The 18,157-nt window shown below is 35.0% G+C and overlaps 3 protein-coding genes across 4 annotated transcripts; 2 read left to right on the top strand and 1 right to left on the bottom strand.

The window, feature by feature from the left end:
• The first annotated feature begins 505 nt into the window (after positions 1–505).
• Positions 506–2,658, top strand: LOC107860117 (protein C2-DOMAIN ABA-RELATED 3). The gene is made up of 3 exons (XM_016705361.2): positions 506–736; positions 1,608–1,703; positions 2,153–2,658. The coding sequence occupies exons 1-3, from the start codon at positions 626–628 to the stop codon at positions 2,441–2,443; spliced, it is 498 nt and encodes a 165-aa protein (XP_016560847.1). The 5' UTR covers positions 506–625; the 3' UTR covers positions 2,444–2,658.
• Positions 2,659–5,809: 3,151 nt separating this feature from the next.
• Positions 5,810–12,137, top strand: LOC107860116 (GDP-L-galactose phosphorylase 2). Of its 2 annotated transcripts, XM_047407312.1 has the most exons (6): positions 5,870–6,473; positions 8,556–8,980; positions 9,059–9,244; positions 9,326–9,592; positions 11,149–11,275; positions 11,531–11,755. In XM_047407312.1, the coding sequence occupies exons 1-5, from the start codon at positions 6,359–6,361 to the stop codon at positions 11,269–11,271; spliced, it is 1,116 nt and encodes a 371-aa protein (XP_047263268.1). In that variant the 5' UTR covers positions 5,870–6,358; the 3' UTR covers positions 11,272–11,275; positions 11,531–11,755. The 2 variants fall into 2 exon arrangements, with proteins under 2 accessions (XP_016560845.2, XP_047263268.1); XM_016705359.2 differs by lacking the exon at positions 11,149–11,275 and having other exon boundaries at positions 5,810–6,473; positions 11,531–12,137.
• A 2,924-nt stretch (positions 12,138–15,061) lies between these two features.
• LOC107860115 (probable calcium-binding protein CML18) lies at positions 15,062–16,047 on the bottom strand. The gene has a single exon (XM_016705358.2). The coding sequence runs from the start codon at positions 15,836–15,838 to the stop codon at positions 15,365–15,367; it is 474 nt and encodes a 157-aa protein (XP_016560844.1). The 5' UTR covers positions 15,839–16,047; the 3' UTR covers positions 15,062–15,364.
• Positions 16,048–18,157: the final 2,110 nt, after the last annotated feature.

Below are 18,157 nucleotides of genomic sequence, written 5' to 3'. Positions count from 1 at the left end.
CCGATCTATGTACACCGCTAATTGCAATGGTGTTAGTTCTACCAAATCCAATAACTTTCGATAACTCCACCCTAAATCACCGTTAACAGTTTGTTTTCTCCGTCAAAATTCAATAAAGCATTAGAATTAGCAATTTGTTATAAGCTAGTCAGACAACTACTCTCCGTCTTTAACTCATCAGATCTCTTCTAAATATCAGTTTCAATTCATTTTTTTGATTTTAATTGATACATAAATGTTTTAAAAATAAATTTAAAACTTTGAAATCTTATACTCCGTGAAAGTCTTAAATTTTTTTTAATTTTTTTTGTTTAAACGGATCAAAAAATAAAATGAATTACTAATTGAAACAGATGGGAATAGAATGTTTTAACCTTTTTCTGCACGGAACGGAAACAAACAGCAGAAAGTGTCAATATTCTAAGTTACAGTCTGCCCTTCAATTCTTGAAACCTATCACTATCAATCTCAGTATAAATAAGACGTTAGCCAATTGGAATACTACTACTAGTAGTAATAATAATTATATTCTATCATCTCTCTTTCTTTGCTTTTAATTCATTAGTAGTAAGTACTATATAACACCAACACCCCTTGCTCTTTCTCAGCTTCATTCAATTTTCAAATGGAGAATTTACTGGGTCTTTTGAGAATTCGTATACACAGGGGTATTAATTTGGCTATTAGAGATGTCACTACTAGTGATCCTTACGTTATTGTTAGGATGGGCAAACAGGTAACGCCTTTTCTTCTTTTTCCTTTACTGAAACAGCTGTTACTTTTCTTGGTATTTTGCTGGAAATTGTAATTCTGATGAAAATTGTTTGTCCTTTGTTGTGAGAATGAATAAAGTTGGAGTCTTTTTCCATTTTGGGCTTTATATTTGATGAAAATTTTGCAGCACCCATTTGTAGCACTAGTAGTAGTACTATTCTTGTGGAAAATTTCGTAAATTCTTATGAATTTGATAGTTTCCTCCTATGGAATCATCACAAATTTCTGTAAGTATTAGCTGTGGTGGAGCCAGAATTTTCATTAAGAGATTCATAATATGGAGAAGTCAAAGTCAAAATGGGGTTTAACATCTCTAATATGTATACATAAATAGTGTAGTTTTCCGTTGGAGGGGATTCAGATGAATCCCTCAGCGCTACCTTGGCTATCAGGATATATAGAAACCATACCTGTTTCCATCTTAATCTCTTTTTCGCCGCCCTTTTTCTTCATTTTCTAAGGGTCCTTATTTTGGTCAACTTGCGCGCTCCTCTATTGTTCCACTTCCGTAAGAGTTAAGACAGATGGAATAAAATCACCTGACATTTTTGATGCATTTGAATGTTGATTTCCATGGTCATCTACATCTCTCTCTGTGTTGCTTGCGATTGATTGTGTCAGTTTTGACTAGTTCATACCTTAACATCTATAATTAAATCGAAGGAAAACAAGACTTTTGAGTAATTTATTGCAGTAATTGATTGGAAACTGATTTGGGCTTGGTTGTTGACTGCGATGGACCAATTGGATGTACAAATGGTTTTCACTGAATTCAGTTTTTGATACAGATATACTTTCTTGTTATGTTAATCATTGTTTAATTTCTGGAGCAGAAACTGAAGACTCGAGTGGTGAAGAAGAATCTCAATCCAGAATGGAATGAAGAGTTAACACTATCTATTACCGAACCAATCCTTCCAATCAAACTGGTAAAATTACCTTCATTTTACTGTATTTTTGTTTCATCAATGAATTAAACAGCACACAACCTTGTTATTGCCGGAAGGATAAATGATGTAGTTGTAGACTTTTAGGTTATAGTAGTCTGCTTCAGGGTTGGAGCTAGAATATGGGTTACAGGCTCTGTAGAACCCAGTAGCTTTGGTCTAAATCCTGTATTTCTATTAAGAAATTGGATATGCACAAATTATTAGCTTAGAACTCATATTTAAAAAGACTAAAATCTCAAACCATATTAGCTTCAAATTTTGGTTCTGCCTCATGTCCGCTTTCAACTTTTCCAAAAGGAACTAGGACATGCTTAACAAATGGACTTATTTAGCAGAAGATGTTATATCATCTCACATCGTCACATGGATTTGTAATTTATGCAATCCTAAGAGTGATCCTGATTGTAGTTTTCTCCCTGCCATTGCAGCTTGTTTATGACAAGGATACATTTTCTCTCGATGATAAAATGGGGGATGCAGAACTTGACATATATCCATTTATAGAGACGGTGAGAAAGCGCTTCAAGAACATTCCAAGTGGAACCATAATCACAAAAATAAAGCCAAGCAGGCAAAATTGTCTTTCAGAAGAGAGCTCCATTATCTGGGAAAATGATCAGGTTGTTCAAAATGTGTTTATGAGATTGCAAAATGTTGAGCGTGGCGAAATAGAGCTACAATTGCAGTGGATCGATGTTCCTGGTTCCAAGGGTCTGTAGGCTGTAGCTACTATAACGCCCTATTATTCTATCCAATCATGTACAGTGAGTATCCTCTCTTGGTGTCCGATTAGCTTTCATGTTGTATTAACTAGTCTCCCTTCTTTAATCTGTAAAATTATGGCGAGATGTTTGTGGTCCTTTCGTTAAATTTCTGTTTCTATGACTATTGAAGTTGCCAAATGAACTACTTTGGTTATTGTCATTGACCTTCACATTATTGTCTTGAACCCAAAGCTTGGCAACAACAGCGATTCTAGCTGCTGATGTTTGTTCTTTAGGCCTATCCTATAAGTTTTCTTGTTATTGCTAGTGGCAAAGAATAAAACAGCTATAGAGGAAGGGACATACGACCTTACTCTTCAATGGACTTGAGAGATTGACAAACCAACTCTGCTAGTTAGTAAAGTCTAAATATCAAAGAGTTGTAAGAACGATTGTGTTATGAAATACTCGTACTGGTGTATGTTTGCTAGCTCATGATGGTTCAAATTGACACCTTCAGTTTGTCTGATCCAGAATGATGTTCATTTCCCATTTGTCTAGCTGAATGTGTTGCTCTTAACTTGCCTCAGAACCTCCTCATAGTGATGAACATAACTGAGGGAAGCTAACTTATCTGCCACCTTGTTAGCTTCTGTATAACAATGTCACAATGTGTAACATTCGTCATGGTGTACTGTAGGATAACCAAAAGGACCCCAGCAAACTTGACCAAAACTCCCTTGATGATTCTGAAAAGTGAAAACAATATCCATTGGGATGATCAATAAGAACGACCTAATATCTTAAAACGTCATAATCGTCTATCAAAGTCATTCAACTATATATGCTTTACGCTAACTCAAGGCTTTTATTTTCCAAAATCACTCAACTACATTTATCATTAAAAAAATAAAATGACAAAATAAATTAGTTTTTCATGCCATGTAAATATGAACTCCACATTAAATAATATATTCCTTATTATTATTATACCCATCCACTCATAAATTGGATTTCATCTAAAGGTAAAATGTTGTTTCCTGGTAAGCTAAATCTCCTGCTTTTTCTCCAGACTCCAATAACCCCAGTATGCTTCTGGTCCATCATATGTTAAAGTAAAACTTTTGCCCTCTTTGTCTAAATCATCAGTATAAATCTGAGTTTAATTCTTAAAGATTATTGTAAAAATATAATTAGCAGTTGTTGTTCATTAGTTGGGCTTGTTAGAAAAGAAAAAGAACAGCTACAGCCAATGAAATAGCCAACTCTTTTCTTTTCCCTGTTATAGTGATTATTTCTATATCAAAAAGAATGAGACCAATTTGGGATGGAAAAGTGTTAAGAGTATTATAATTTGATGTAAATATATAACGAAGTGTTCTCAATTTATTATAACTTGCACGCCATTATTCACCTATTTTGGTTTTGTTTGCCACATCTTTTTCCTATATCTATTAGGTGGCTTTCAAACAGACCCTAAATGTACTCATTGTATTAAATTTGCTTCAGAGAAAAAGCTAAAGATTTTTTTTTTCTTTTTTAAAAGAGTTAAAAAGCAAGGATAAGGGCTTTAAATCACATTTAATTACTTGAGCTATAACTAGAAAAATTAACTTGAGATTTTATTGGTTATTCTTTAAATTCACACGAGCTATTTATTGGCGATGATACATACAAATGAAAGAAGAAGAAAAACCAAATGTTTGCATATATACATCATACAATCGTTGGTTCTTGAAGATATGAATAACATATACTTGTATTTTAGTATAAACCACACATGTTTAAAGTTAATAGCATTTGAAAACCCATAATCTGAATTGAAGTTTCGAGTCTTTCTTACACAAGAGTTTGTTCTTCAAGTTTCAAATTAGCAAATGAAGTTTCTGCTACTTTCTTCGCCGAGAAACGGTTCAAGCAGTTCTTTCAACATAGTACATTTTGAATTTTTAGGCCCAACAATAGAGTTTCTGCTACTTTATTCACTTAAGAGAGAGTGGGGGCGGGGGGGGGGGGGGGGTGTTATATCAAAGCATACATTTAGATTTCATTGGTGAAGAAAAGAAGAAAATTAGCGAAAGACTTTGAGACTGAAAGCATGTTTGATTTGGTTCTAATTTGGAGAGAGTAATTATTACAAGATTCAAAATATTGCTATATTTGATACTAATTTTTTAGAACTATTGTGTGTTTGGTAAACTAGCTAGACCACATAATTTTTCCATTTAATAATTTGAATCCCACGAATTTGCATATTCTTAATAACTTCAAGTAATTAAATCAACAACTAGGTAATTGAATGATTTTTAAACGGATCAAAATCAACTAGGTAATTCAACAATTTTTTCACTAAAGGCCAAATTAACTAGTAGATAGATTAGCAACTCAAAAAAATACAATTCAACCACTACTTTTTTGGGATCCATCATTATTGATGTAAGCCTATAAAGCTTCAATGAAGTGAATGAATTTCTACTTGATTTTAACAGCTTAGAGAGTTTTAAGAGAGCATTAAAAGCTGGTCAAAAAGAGTTTAACATTTTATAGTAGGTTCTTTTGATTTTTGATGATTAATATAGTAAGCATGTAATAAAAAATATTGATGACTTTTTTAAAAAAAAAATTTACTTAACCCTATTATAAATAGAACATGATGAGGTTCATTTGAGAGCTAGTTTTTAGATATTGAATAATTCTTCCGTGAGCATCGAGATATACCTTTTTATCCCTTTGTGATCCCGTATCAAATTCTTGGTAAGAAATCCTTCAAGTTCAATCTCTTCTCCTTGAATTGAATCTAAACTAATGTATTTTAATTGTTTAATTTTTCTTTCTTTTTTTCTAAAGTCTATTTCCCCTCATTTCTATTTTTTAATGATATCATTATACCTTGTTTTATTTATTTGATTGTTGTTTTATGCATCTAGAATCAAATCGATCATAATATATGTCAATTATCTTGTACAATGTTAATGTAAGAAAATTTCATACACAAAAAATGTCACTGAACACACAAATAGAACGTTCTATTAAAAATATAAAATCTCAACAACAAAAAACTTCACTTGCTTTGATTAAAAATAAACACCCCTGTATTATTGAAACTTACTAATAACTCTTAACTATATAAACAGTTTTTAATGTAGTAAATGTATCTAGTTTGAATATGATATTTCATACACTTTCTCCTTGGTAATTATATTTTGTTCTCTATATATAATTTCAAACTGCATCAAATATTTCACCTGGTTTGATTAAAAATAACACTCCTATATCGTCAAAACTTAACATAATAATAACTCTTACTATATAGCCAGTTTCTAACATAGTAAATGTATCTAGTACTAATATGGTGTCTGATACACTTGTAATTATATTTTCTCTATATATATACTAGAGTAAGTACCACATAATCTACCTTTAGAAAATTAAAAAAAAAATCCAAACAAGGCGTAAACAAAAGGATGATGCTTATATAAAAGCAGTGGAATCTTCCAATCATATACTACAACTGTTTCACCAAAAGTACATCTGGAAAGAGCGGCAAAGGAGACACCACGGAAGCACCAACCCCTCCACCCCCGGCCATTAAATTCCAGAAGAACATCTTCCTCGGAATCATCGATGAAGGATTATTGCCGTCGTTGAAACAAGAAATTCAATCACGGCTATTCTTGGATCATTCGTTTTTATCTTCACAATTCATCATCAACAAGGCAAAGTGTTGATCGATAATCCAACACTTCTGGTGGACGATAAGCACCGTACCCCTTCCCCTCACGGCGGTAGGGGTGCCTCTCCTGCTGAAGGCGGTTGCCCTTCCGATCTCCTCTTCCTCGCCGGCGGCGGTCCACCTCTCTCTTAGACTTTTCTTGTAAGAATTGTTATAAATATTATTTCTTTTGAATTATTCATTGAAGAACAGGAGCAATGTTGACTATAAAGAGGGTGCCCACAGTAGTTTCAAACTACCAAGAGGACGTTCTTCTTGAAAGTAACGTCGTTGGTTGTGGCAGAAAGTGCCTTGGAAAATGCTGCTTGCCTGGTTTGTTTTCCATCCCTTTAAGTTTCTATTTTTGGGAATATATCTCAGATTGTATGAATTTTGGGAAAATTGTGGAGGCCTGTTTATAATATATGTCTGATTTTGTTATACTAGTACAATAAACAGCCTGAGAACTAGGGGTGTGCAAAAACCAATTCAACCGATAAAAATGTTATTGATTTATTAGTATTGGGTTAACTGTTTTGTAAATTTTTATTGGTCTATAGATTCGGTTTTAAGGTTTTTGTTAATGATTAAACCGATAACCCAATAAAATTATATGTTTATCTGCACTTATATAATAGTGGTTTTAGATTCACGGGACATACCTTATTGTATTTTGTATATTATAGCTGTTGTCTTAGGTCTTTTAATTTGTGTAAACTTTTATGCATGAAGATAGTGTAGAGTAAATGAAAATAACAGAAAGTAAAAAAGAAAAGTTAGAGGGAGTATTTTCTTATCGGTTGAACCAAAAATAGAACCGATAAAGACCAAAAATCGATAACGAGTATCTTATTGGTTCAATTATCGATTTAGTGTGTTTACAAACCGAAAATCGAACCGAACCGACCGATATACATGCACAAAACGTGAAGATCTCAGTAGGTGTGTATATCGCCGGTTTGGTTAGGTTTTGCACATTATCAGTTTGATTTATCGGTTTTCAGTTTGTAAACACACTAAATCGATAACCAAACCAGTAAGATATTAGTTATCGGGTTTTGATTAATCGATTTTTGGTCTTTATCGGTTTGGTTTTCGGTTGAACCGATAAGAAAATACCCCCTTAACTGTTCTTTACTTTTTGTTATTTTCATTTGTTCTACACTATCTTCATGTATAAAGTATACACAAATTAAAAGAACTAATACAACAGTTATAATATACAAAAGCCAATAAGGTATCTATATAGAATCTAAAACCACTATTATATAAGTGCGAATAAAAATATAATCTTATTGGGTTATCGGTTTAACCATTAACTAAAACCGGAAACTGAACCGATAGCCCAATAAAAAATTAACAAAATTGTTAACCTAATACCAGTAAATCAATAACATTTTTATCGGTTTTTGCACACCCCTATAAGAAAGAGTCGAGATAGAATCAACTTGAATTCGGGACGGCTATTCAAAATCTTAGTGGAACACCGATTACAAGGATTCATTGGTAAATATTCCTACTGGGGGGTGGGTCAGAGCGGATTCCCTTGGTAGCGGAATGGTTAGGGGGCTTGTCTATAAGCAACTGGCTTCCACGTAGCTACAGCTGTAGAGGATAGTCTCTAAAAGCTACACCTGTCTCTTCTTATTATTATCTGAAAGCATACCTAGGTTTTGGTAATCACTCTAGTACTCTACTAACAAAGAAGCTTAGAGCTACCAATAAGCATTTAGGCAGGCAGCGGGGATGGTGAGAAGAGATAATTTACATCCCAGAGGGGCTATAATTGGAAATACTATTGTTTCTGGTACCGAAGTAAAAAGGGGAATACGCTACCTCTGAGTGTGGTTTGATCTATTTATTTACGTAATTGGAAAAAAAACAATTAGGTTTACAACGAAGCCTAGAAATGTATTTTTGCCACGGCCACTTTACTAATTGACCAGTCAGACACGACATTATCCCTCAGTTGTCATTGGAAGATTCTCTAGCGTTTATGTTAAGATAATGATGCCCTGGCGATCTTCAAATCCTAGGTTCGCCTCTCTAGATAGCCTACAGTTGAATGTACACTGTGATTCCCATATTGTTTGCTTTTAAAACGGCAAACTTGCCGTCTACTATTTCTGGCGCTAGTGTTGATATAACTTCCTGGAGCATCTTAGCTTTATTGGAAGTTTGAGGCAAATTTATCCACTTTGCATGTAGCTTAATGCAGAAATAAGCAAATTGCATGTATTTTCTGGTGAAGCCGAAAGTGTGTTGCGTGCCTTTGGTGATTATGTTTATCTAGTAGATCTATCTGGTTTTTGTTTCTTGGTGGATAATCTTGGTTAGTCAGAAGTGTTAAAAATGAGATGCATTGTAGTTACTTGCATTCTTATTTATATTCATTATTTTCTTGCTTGATTTCAGTTTCCATGCTTCCTCTATACTCATTCAAGAATGATGACAATGAGCCAATGGAACATAATATTCATACCTTACCTGAGGAGGAGTATCAGATATCATTCTTAAACAATTTGCTGTTAGGTCTATGGGAGGAGCGGATGAGCCAGGGACTATTTCGATATGACGTGACAACCTGTGAAACAAAGGTCATTCCTGGGAAATGTGGTTTTATTGCACAGCTGAATGAGGGGCGCCACCTAAAGAAGCGCCCAACAGAGTTTCGCATTGATAAGGTTCTTCAGCCTTTTGATGAGAACAAATTCAACTTTACCAAAGTGGGACAGGACGAAGTGCTTTTCAGGTTTGAACCAAGCACTGACTACAAACGGCGTTACTTTTCGGGCATGGGAGTAGACGCTGGTATTTCACCTAGTATTGTTGCTATCAATGTAAGGAAGTTGTGCTTTTGTGCTCGTCTTATAGTAATTATCAGCTGCATTATGGCTTATGAATTTTGTTCTTTTCAGGTGAGCCCTATTGAGTATGGCCACGTGCTTTTGATACCTCGAGTTCTTGATTGTTTACCTCAGAGAATTGGTCGTGATACTTTCACAATTGCTCTCCATTTTGCCAGAGAAATGGCAGATCCCTTCTTTAGGGTAGGTTATAACAGTTTGGGCGCTTTTGCTACCATTAACCACCTCCACTACCAGGTAATGGTAAGAAAATAATGTCTAATTATTTATTTGTCATGGCTTGATCTATACAATGTTCTCGTATGACTTTCATGACAGGCATATTACTTGTCAGTTCCATTTCCAGTTGAGAAAGCACCAGTACGGAAGATACTGGCAAGGAAGGGGCTGGGTGGCGCTGGAGTGATTGTTTCGAAGTTATTAAATTACCCTGTGAGAGGTTTTACTTTTGAGGGAGAAAATGGAAGTACCATCCGTGATTTGTCTGAGGTTGTTGTCAATTCCTGCATCTCCCTTCAGAATAAAAACATCCCTTTCAACATTCTCATTGCTCAGTGTGGAAAGAAGATTTTTCTGTTTCCCCAGGTAAATACCTTGTCTAAATTCGTGTATCCATTGTCTAAATTTGTGTACTGTTGCTACAGCACTTCTAGAAGGTTTTCCCTTAGGTTCACGAGTAGAGTCTTGGATTTTGTCATACTCTGCTGTTGAGAAGCTTTGATGAATACTTATTAGATTATTTGAGAAATGCATAAATAGCTGTTACGATGCAACTGGAGAATCTCTAGTTAATCTGCTTACACCTGCTGATTGCAAATATGTGCACATCTCTAGGAAGTGAATTTTACTTCATAGATTTCTATGGGCTGGGAATTAGAAATAGGATAAAGTTGGAAAAAATACAGATGAAATTATAATGAATGTTGGAAGGCGGCGATACCATGAGGGTATTGGTTGTGATACTTGATAGGGCTGTAACAGGATTGATGCAACTTTATTGCCTGTTGGTTCTTCAATTAGTTGTGCATTTGTGGCTTGGGTGGAGAACGCGGGTATAATGGGAAGCAGTTGTACATAGGGAAAGGGGCAAAGGCAGTGGTTGAAAGCTAAAGCTGCAAGGGAGAGAGGCAAGTTGCATGCTTCATGGTGCAATGCAAATGCCTTTTTAGGACTCATTTTCCAGTAAAGTAACAGAATAAATGATTTAAAATTGGGGAAAAGGAGGAATAGGAAAATATGACATAGATAGAGGGAAAACATTTAATGTTTCAAACAGCAGTAAAAAGCAGAGAATAAATAGACTACGTATCTGGGCACCAGATATTGGTGTTGCCAAGGCAGCCGCTACAGTTGAAAGAGATAGATAAGAGGGAGAGGAAACAGATAAAGGTTTCAGATGCAAGGGTTCATTGTTAAGTTTTTTGCTCTCTTAAATATGATTATCTAATTAAGTGGGTCAGATCAGATATTCCACACCAATGTATTGTGTATTCCTCTTTTAAACTCTACGGGGAAGCCATTTCTACAAGCACCAAAGTGGATATGCATGCAACACGGACAGTGGATCACTTCTCTTACCCCATTCTTTCAAGAAAATGTCTTGACAAATCCCAGATTAATACTCTGATGTTTTCCCATCTGGTTGCTTTCCAGCTGGCAAATATAGAACGCAGATGACTTTTTTCTAGAACTTGGTTTCTGAGTTGGACCTTGTTAGATTCATGTTAACTTAATCAACCTAATCATAGATAGAGGATCTGCAGACTAGAGCTTGCTGATTAGTTTGCTCTGTTCTTTTATTGTAACTAAGCAAACAAATCACATAGGCTTAAGGTGAATAAATTACCCTCATCAATAAGAAATTCCAAGGGCAAAAAAAGACAACTCCTAAAAGCCACATATCTGGAAGCACAAGAAGGTAGAAACCTCAGCTAAGCCTAAAGGTGCAAAGGCAAGCTCCTTATGCAAGAAGGTTTACACATTGTTGGACATCAGGTTGGGCAAAGAGCCAAGCATTCCCTCAAGGCACCCTACTGGCAATATGGATGTTTCCACTAGAATCCGCATTTTTATTAGATGCATGTAGAAGCCATCTTTATATCCGTCATGCATATAACATTATTTTCCCCATGAATGCTCAGTGTCCGCCAACAACTGTAACAGAGAAAGGAAGTCTCTTCACCTATGGCATAGCTGGGAACAACCGAGCCGCAAATGTGGGGTCTGGAGAGGATGGTGTGTACACTGCCTTACCCCTACCTTGAGAAGGTATAGAGGCTGGTTGTCTCCAACTTTAAGTAATTTGTTCAACTTTTGGCTTTTTAGCATTAGTTGTCAATTCTGTAGCGGGGGAAGCTCGAAAACATTCATCTAGAACCGAGTTTCTGTTATAGTAGAATAGCATGGTACATGTGCATGAGCATATGATTATTATCTTGAAAATAGAATATTTTGTGACGTGTGCTTACAATTCTCTCCGATGGTGAAGATGCTTACATCACTTTTTTCTGGGATGATTGTTAGTGTTATGCAGAGAAGCAAGCTCTTGGAGTTGTAGACCAAGGGCTCCTCGATACTCAGGTGAACCCCGCTGTGTGGGAAATTAGTGGACATATGGTGCTTAAGCGAACAAAGGATTACGAAGATGCATCAGAGAAACTTGCATGGAAACTTCTTTCTGAGGTTTCCTTATCGGAGGAGAAATTTGAAGAGGTGAAGGGCTATATTTCTGAAGCTGCTAATTTGGAAGAAATGGAGGAGGATAAAAGCATCAACCCAGATAAGGAAATTCCAGATTCTCCTGGTCCGAGAGTGGCCTCACATGTGCCTCAAGATTGTTTGGTGCTACACTGAAGAATTGAGGCATGCTCTTGCAGGATCTAATAAAGGTTGAAGTATCTAGTGTATGGTTGATACTTTATGTGCTGTCTTTGCAGCTTCTTGTTTGATATTGTCTTGTTAGTTGGAGTTGGTAAACTAATCCCCGAATAGCGTTTTTTTTCTTTTTTTGGTTAACCCGAATAGCGTTGTTAATGCCTGCGAGCTGCGGCCTTTGGCAGGGTTGTTTAATAAATATTGCTGTACCTTCTTTGTTGGTTTTATAACTGATCATATTAGCAAATGTTCCTAATGACAGCATGGTAGACTTGCCCAAGTTATTGGAAGGTTATTTAATGGCTTAAATGATTAAGTTAGTTTCTTAGAATGGGTTTTAAACTATGCTTCTCTCGTTAATCAATTGAAACCTGTTGCAGCAAAATTGTAATCATGGTGTTCCATCATGTGAATGTATCAGATGAGATTCCTTGTTTTGGCGTATCTTCAAAGATATCATGTCAATCTTTCGAGTCTTTAAATGAGGTCGATCGGATGTAATTTTTTTTCATGAATGTCTGGACTCTTCTTCAGCTTGTAGAGAACTCAATATCACTTCCAAAGGTATCATTTCCTCTTTTTCTTACAAAATATTATGCTCTATTGTTGCATATGGGAATGGAACAAGAAATTAAACTTTGTTCTCATCACCATATGTGACTGTTTTATTTAAAATAAGCTGATTAATATCAGATCAAATCATCCAAAGATCATTCTACCTATCCTGCAAAAGTCTGAAGATATTGCTTGTACGTTTTGTTCTGATTCCCGCACGACTGGTGCATTCGTTTTCATTAATCTAAATGATGTTAACCCATCCTTCCTAAGAATACAAAAAAACATTATGAAATGGTTTCATTTCTGCAAGAAGAAAACTTCTAATTTTTTCTAATCAATTCAATACTTGATGATTTGCTAAGAAATATACTCAACTGCATAGTAAGCATGACTGCATGAGAGAAAATAGCTAGAGTTCAGCACATTTAATTTGGTCGGACATATTTAGAAAATTTATAAAATTTATTATAGATATGGCAAAGTTATTTTTGTTCACATTAGGAAAACTAATTGAATAATTGCTGAAAAATTAAGTGTATATGATCATATTTGAAGTTTAGAGAAGAGCGCAAGGTCACGTTCTAACGGCAAATCTAGCTATATACAGTACCAAGCATAAACAACTATTCTAATATTCCGTCTCATTTCCTTATTTATTTGGTTGTTTTCATCACTACCCAACGCTGAGAATGAGAGAGAGACGACGTTATCCAATATTTGCGTTGACGGGACGTGGCAGATACTTCAAGGAATAAGACGAAGTGTGCGCAAGGTGGTCCAGACACAACAGAAGCACTATTCCCTTTACAGGGTTAATTTTTCTTGTTTTAAGTTAAAAACTTTACTCTAGAATAAACAAATAGTATCTAACAGAATGTGCCTACATGCTCACAAAAATAAACAAACAGCACACCTATCAGTTGCTGTTCCTCCTGTTTCATTATTCCAGCTCCTTTTATTTATTTTTTTGGGTTGTATGCATCTTGAATTCGAGACTCGCAAAACCAACTAATTTAGATTCACATCGGGTAGCCTTTGGAGGGAGTAAAACGCTTCCTACCAAAAAATTATCAATTTGACTGAAACCTTAGACCTCTAGTTGGTTAATGGTGAAGAGATCCAAACCATCTCAACTCTCACCACACACCATCTCAACTCTCACCACACACCTTGGTGGTATGCCAACTCCATTCATCCTGCAAAGTTAACTACTAATGTCTTGCTCCATCTATTCTCATCCTTGACAGTCCATTCTATTTTCTCTATCCTTTCATGCCCCCAAAAAAGATTAGAACAAATCTTTCCACAATTAACAGAATTATATCCAATGAACACAAGCTTAATTATATCACAGAATTGTGACAGTTTAATTAACATCAGCCTTTTACTAAAAAGATGACCCCCACCCCCACGCCACACACCCTCCCTCCCCCCAAAACCCCAATGCCCCCGAATCATTCAGCTGCTACTGTTTTCTGTTGCATTCTAGTCTTCCCTCTCCAAATAATCCCTTCTATAAATTATTTCCAAGTTTAGATACAGAATCAAACAACAAATTACAAATAAACAAATTTTGGAAGTTTTGAAAAGCTATATATAAATGATGGTGTGTTACACATTTTAAAATGCCCCAAAATGTTAACGATTGATATATAAGAAAGAGACAGTATAACACAACATATCTAAATATTCAACCGAACAAAATTAAGCTATTTTTCATGTTTCCTTATGCTCTCCCCCCACCAAAGATTTTGAAAAGTAAAATATGAAGAAAAAATTAATGCGGATGATTAAAAAAAACGGACTTAAAACTAATTCATGATCTAAAGGAATATTAAATCAGAGTTGAAGCCGCAGAATAAGTCGTTAATTTTTTAATGTCAAAACTTAGCTATGTATTTATTCGAGTACATAAATTACTACTCAATACAATTTGACCCGAAAAAAAGAATAGGACATTACAGAAAAAGAATACCAACTGGTACATAATATTTTATTTTTCAATTTGTGTGGTGTAACCTAATTGAATCGGATTGTACTAGAAAACGGAGAATTTTCAGCTATAAAATAAATATACAAGAAAAAAAGTACTAAAAGTAATCTGGTACAAGTAAAGAGTGCATATTTTTATGTTTAGTAGACCAACACCACAATAAAGAGGTACTTAATTTTTTTTTCTCTGAAACGGACTATGAAAATGACAAAAAGAGTCAAAACAGGTGGAAGTAATATTAAATGCCAGACGCCTTTAATAAATGAAAAACGGCGTTTCGAAGAGCAAACAGTAGTGACATAGGCGGTAGAAATTACCCCTAGCAATAAGAAAACCACAAGCGCGTTACCCAATTAACACGATTACAACAATTCCGTGTGGTCTTTGGCACTATCTGCCACTTCTGAAAATTCGTACACCAGAAATTTCTTCAGCAGCACTACAAAGCATCGACCAATCACAATAATGAATCATCACACAAAAGTTTGTTACTCACAATCTTAGCTCGCAGAGATTATTTTCACGATTTGCAATTATACAAATAAAGCAAATAAAAACAGATGAAATGAGCAGTTAACAGGGTTAACGGGATTGAATGTGCGTGACTGAACAGTAATTGTCACGAGACATAATAGGGAGAACGAATTTCCATTTTTTGCAGAATATTATTGTTTCCTTTTAGGAATTATCGTAATCAAATTCCATATGGTACCGACCGATAATCCAAATCATATATATAGGAATAGAAGTAAAAGTTTAGCTGCTTCGCAATTTCTTCAGACCTAATTACTACAGTTAGATTGAATTGACAGCAAAACGGACCGGGGAAATCTGTCAAACATGAGAAACAAAGGCAGGCAGAGAGTATCTACAAAGTTCCGAAATCGGTAGACCTACCGTTGATTCGGCCACAAGTTAATAAATCTGAAAAGTCAAGTCCTACTCATCATCTTCTTAAACTCCTCAAAGTTGACGCATCCATCGCCATCGACGTCGACCTTGCTGATCATCCGACGGCAATCCTTAAGCGAGCACTTCTCTCCAAGGCTCTTCATAACCGAATGCAATTCCGCCGCAGTAATTTTTCCATTTTTATCCTTGTCGTACAAGTCAAAAGCCTCACGAAGCTCCTTACTATCACTCTCCCCTCCTCCAGCCGGACAGTGAAAAGCAGCAAACTCTTGCAAATCAATGAAACCATCGCCATCGGTATCAACTTCCAGCATTATTCGCTTTACCTCATCTAGCGATGTCTTGCTACCAAGAGCATTCAGAATCGCGCCTAGCTCCGATAGAGAGATTTTTCCGTCGCCATTGGCGTCAAATTTACGGAAAACCTTCTCGACTTCGTCCATCTCCGCTGCTGAAACTGTCGGCTGTTTGGAATCGCTTGGAGTTTTGGCCATTTGCGGAGACAGATTGGAAGGGAAAAGGCGAAGAAAGGGAAACGGAAGAGATTTTTTTTTTTTTTTTTTTTTTTTTTAATGTAGTGGGTCGGTTGTGGTATTTATATGGGCAGATCACGCGGTTTAACGCGCAAGAGAGAGAAATCATTGTGTGTCACGCGGGATTTGGCGTGAAGTGGAGGCCTCTTTTATTTGGTGAGGCAAGATCCAGTACGAACGCTCGTATGGGTCGCTAGGCTATTATAAATGTTTGAGTTCCAAAATTATTTTGGTAAAAATCAAGTCCATATATTGAATGAAACAAATAAATATTTCCTAATGTATACAATTTTTATTTTTTTTAATCTTAGGATGGCTACATATAAAGTAATTACGTAATTACTTTCTTCATTTTATTTTAGTTGATTCTTTTTTTAAAAATATTTGTTTCAATTTAGTTGTTTCTTTGATAAATCAAAAAAAAATTTATTATGTTTTTTCAATACTACTCTTACCATTAAATAACTAAACAAATTGTATATATATTCAAATTTATACTTTCAAAGCATAATTAATAAGGCTCATTTGATAAAATAGAATCCCTAATAAACATTTTTTAAGGGATGTGCTAAATCTATAAGGACCAATTAATACAAAATGGTGGGAGTAGTTTTCTATTTGGATTGGCCGTAAAAATCGTTTGCTATCGATCTATTTTAGTAATCAGAGATCATACCAAAATTATCACTCATAGCAATGTAAGTGCAAGGGCGGAACCAACTTTTGTCTAAGGGTCATTGAACTCATTCGACGAAAAAATATATTATTTATACATAACTAAAATTATATTTTATATATCCATAATAGGTATTGAACCTCTTTCAATTAGATTTTCTTCAAATATTGAATTCCATAGTTGAAATTCTGAATTCGTTCCTTTAATTTAGTCGAAATTGGGAAATTACTTTCGTCTAACGAGTGAACAGTTGACACGACGATGAGGGTGTAGGAAAATGGAGCAACACTAGATAAAAGCCTACATCCCTCTTTTTGGGTAGATTGAAGACCTTTATTTTGTTTAGCGAAGGAGTAAAGAGTCATAAAATAGAAGTCTTAAAGGAAAGGAAAAGTGTAGTTAAGATGAATTTATATTTACAATCTAATTTTCTGATGAAATGCATATATTTTTATTATTTTAATTAATTAAAGATTTCATGTTTGAGTGCGAAAATAACTTTGTTACTTTAATAAATCAAGTTGCTATAGGCTCTGAGTTAGTCAAGTCACTGAATTTAAAAATAATGAATATTTAAACAGAGAAAAGAGAATATATTTGGATGGAAGGCTAATAAAAATATAAAATAGGCGAAAGCAACATAAATTGGCCCAAGCATTACTATTAGAAACGTATACATTAGGTGGAGCAAAACAGGTATTAACGATTCAAGACACCCAAAAAATTGATTTAGCGATCAATAAAATGACAATAAAAAAAAGTAGGTAGTTGTCACGGATGATGATTAACGATTCAGGCAGTTAGGAGAGTAGTAAGTGCTTGAAGGAGGACAGGTACCTATCACGGCTGGGTTCAGTTAATCAAAAGAGGTGAGCCTACTTTGAAGCGCAAAAAGAAATTCGGTGTATTAAAACTCCCGCAATGTGTGGGGTTCAAGAAAGGGTTGGATTATAACGGTATATTGTACGTAATTTTATCCTGCATTTCTATTGGAGATTGTTTCCATGGCTTGAACTCGTGACAGAGGTAGAGCCAGCTCGAACCCTCTTCGACGGAAAAATATACTATTTATACATGATTAAAATTATTTTTTATGTGGTTATAGACTTATAGTAGGTGTTGAACCCCCTTCGACTTAGTTTTCTTTGAATATTGAACCCCCTTACTTGGAATTCTAGCTCCGCCTCTGACTCGTCACATCCTAATCATACTAGTTATTCCAATGTTCATCTTGGGTCTCTGGCAATTGTTTTTCAAAAACATTTTCTTTGAAAAAAGACTTTTGAGAAAAATACACTTAAAAGTACTTCTAAAAAATTTGGTTAAACGCTAATTATATTAATAATCAAAAGTATTTTTAAATTTTATTGGACAAACACATGGAGTGTCTCATACAACTTTTCTATTAAACTCCTTTAGAAAATATTCTGTTAAAAATAAGTTAATTTTAAAAGCTTACTAAAACATGCTAACTTAATCTCAAATATGAAACATCACATGCTGACGATCTGGACAACGAAGGATTCTTATCTTTCACTTCACGTTAGCTAATTAGGCATTCACTTTCAGTTATCTGATTATATTATGCAAGTCAACCTAGATTT

The sequence above is a fragment of the Capsicum annuum genome, chromosome 2, assembly GCF_002878395.1.
Source record: "Capsicum annuum cultivar UCD-10X-F1 chromosome 2, UCD10Xv1.1, whole genome shotgun sequence".
NCBI classification, from domain to species: Eukaryota; Viridiplantae; Streptophyta; class Magnoliopsida; order Solanales; family Solanaceae; genus Capsicum; species Capsicum annuum.
Note: the sequence above shows the minus strand (reverse complement) of the source record. Positions and strands in the feature narration are given on the sequence as shown.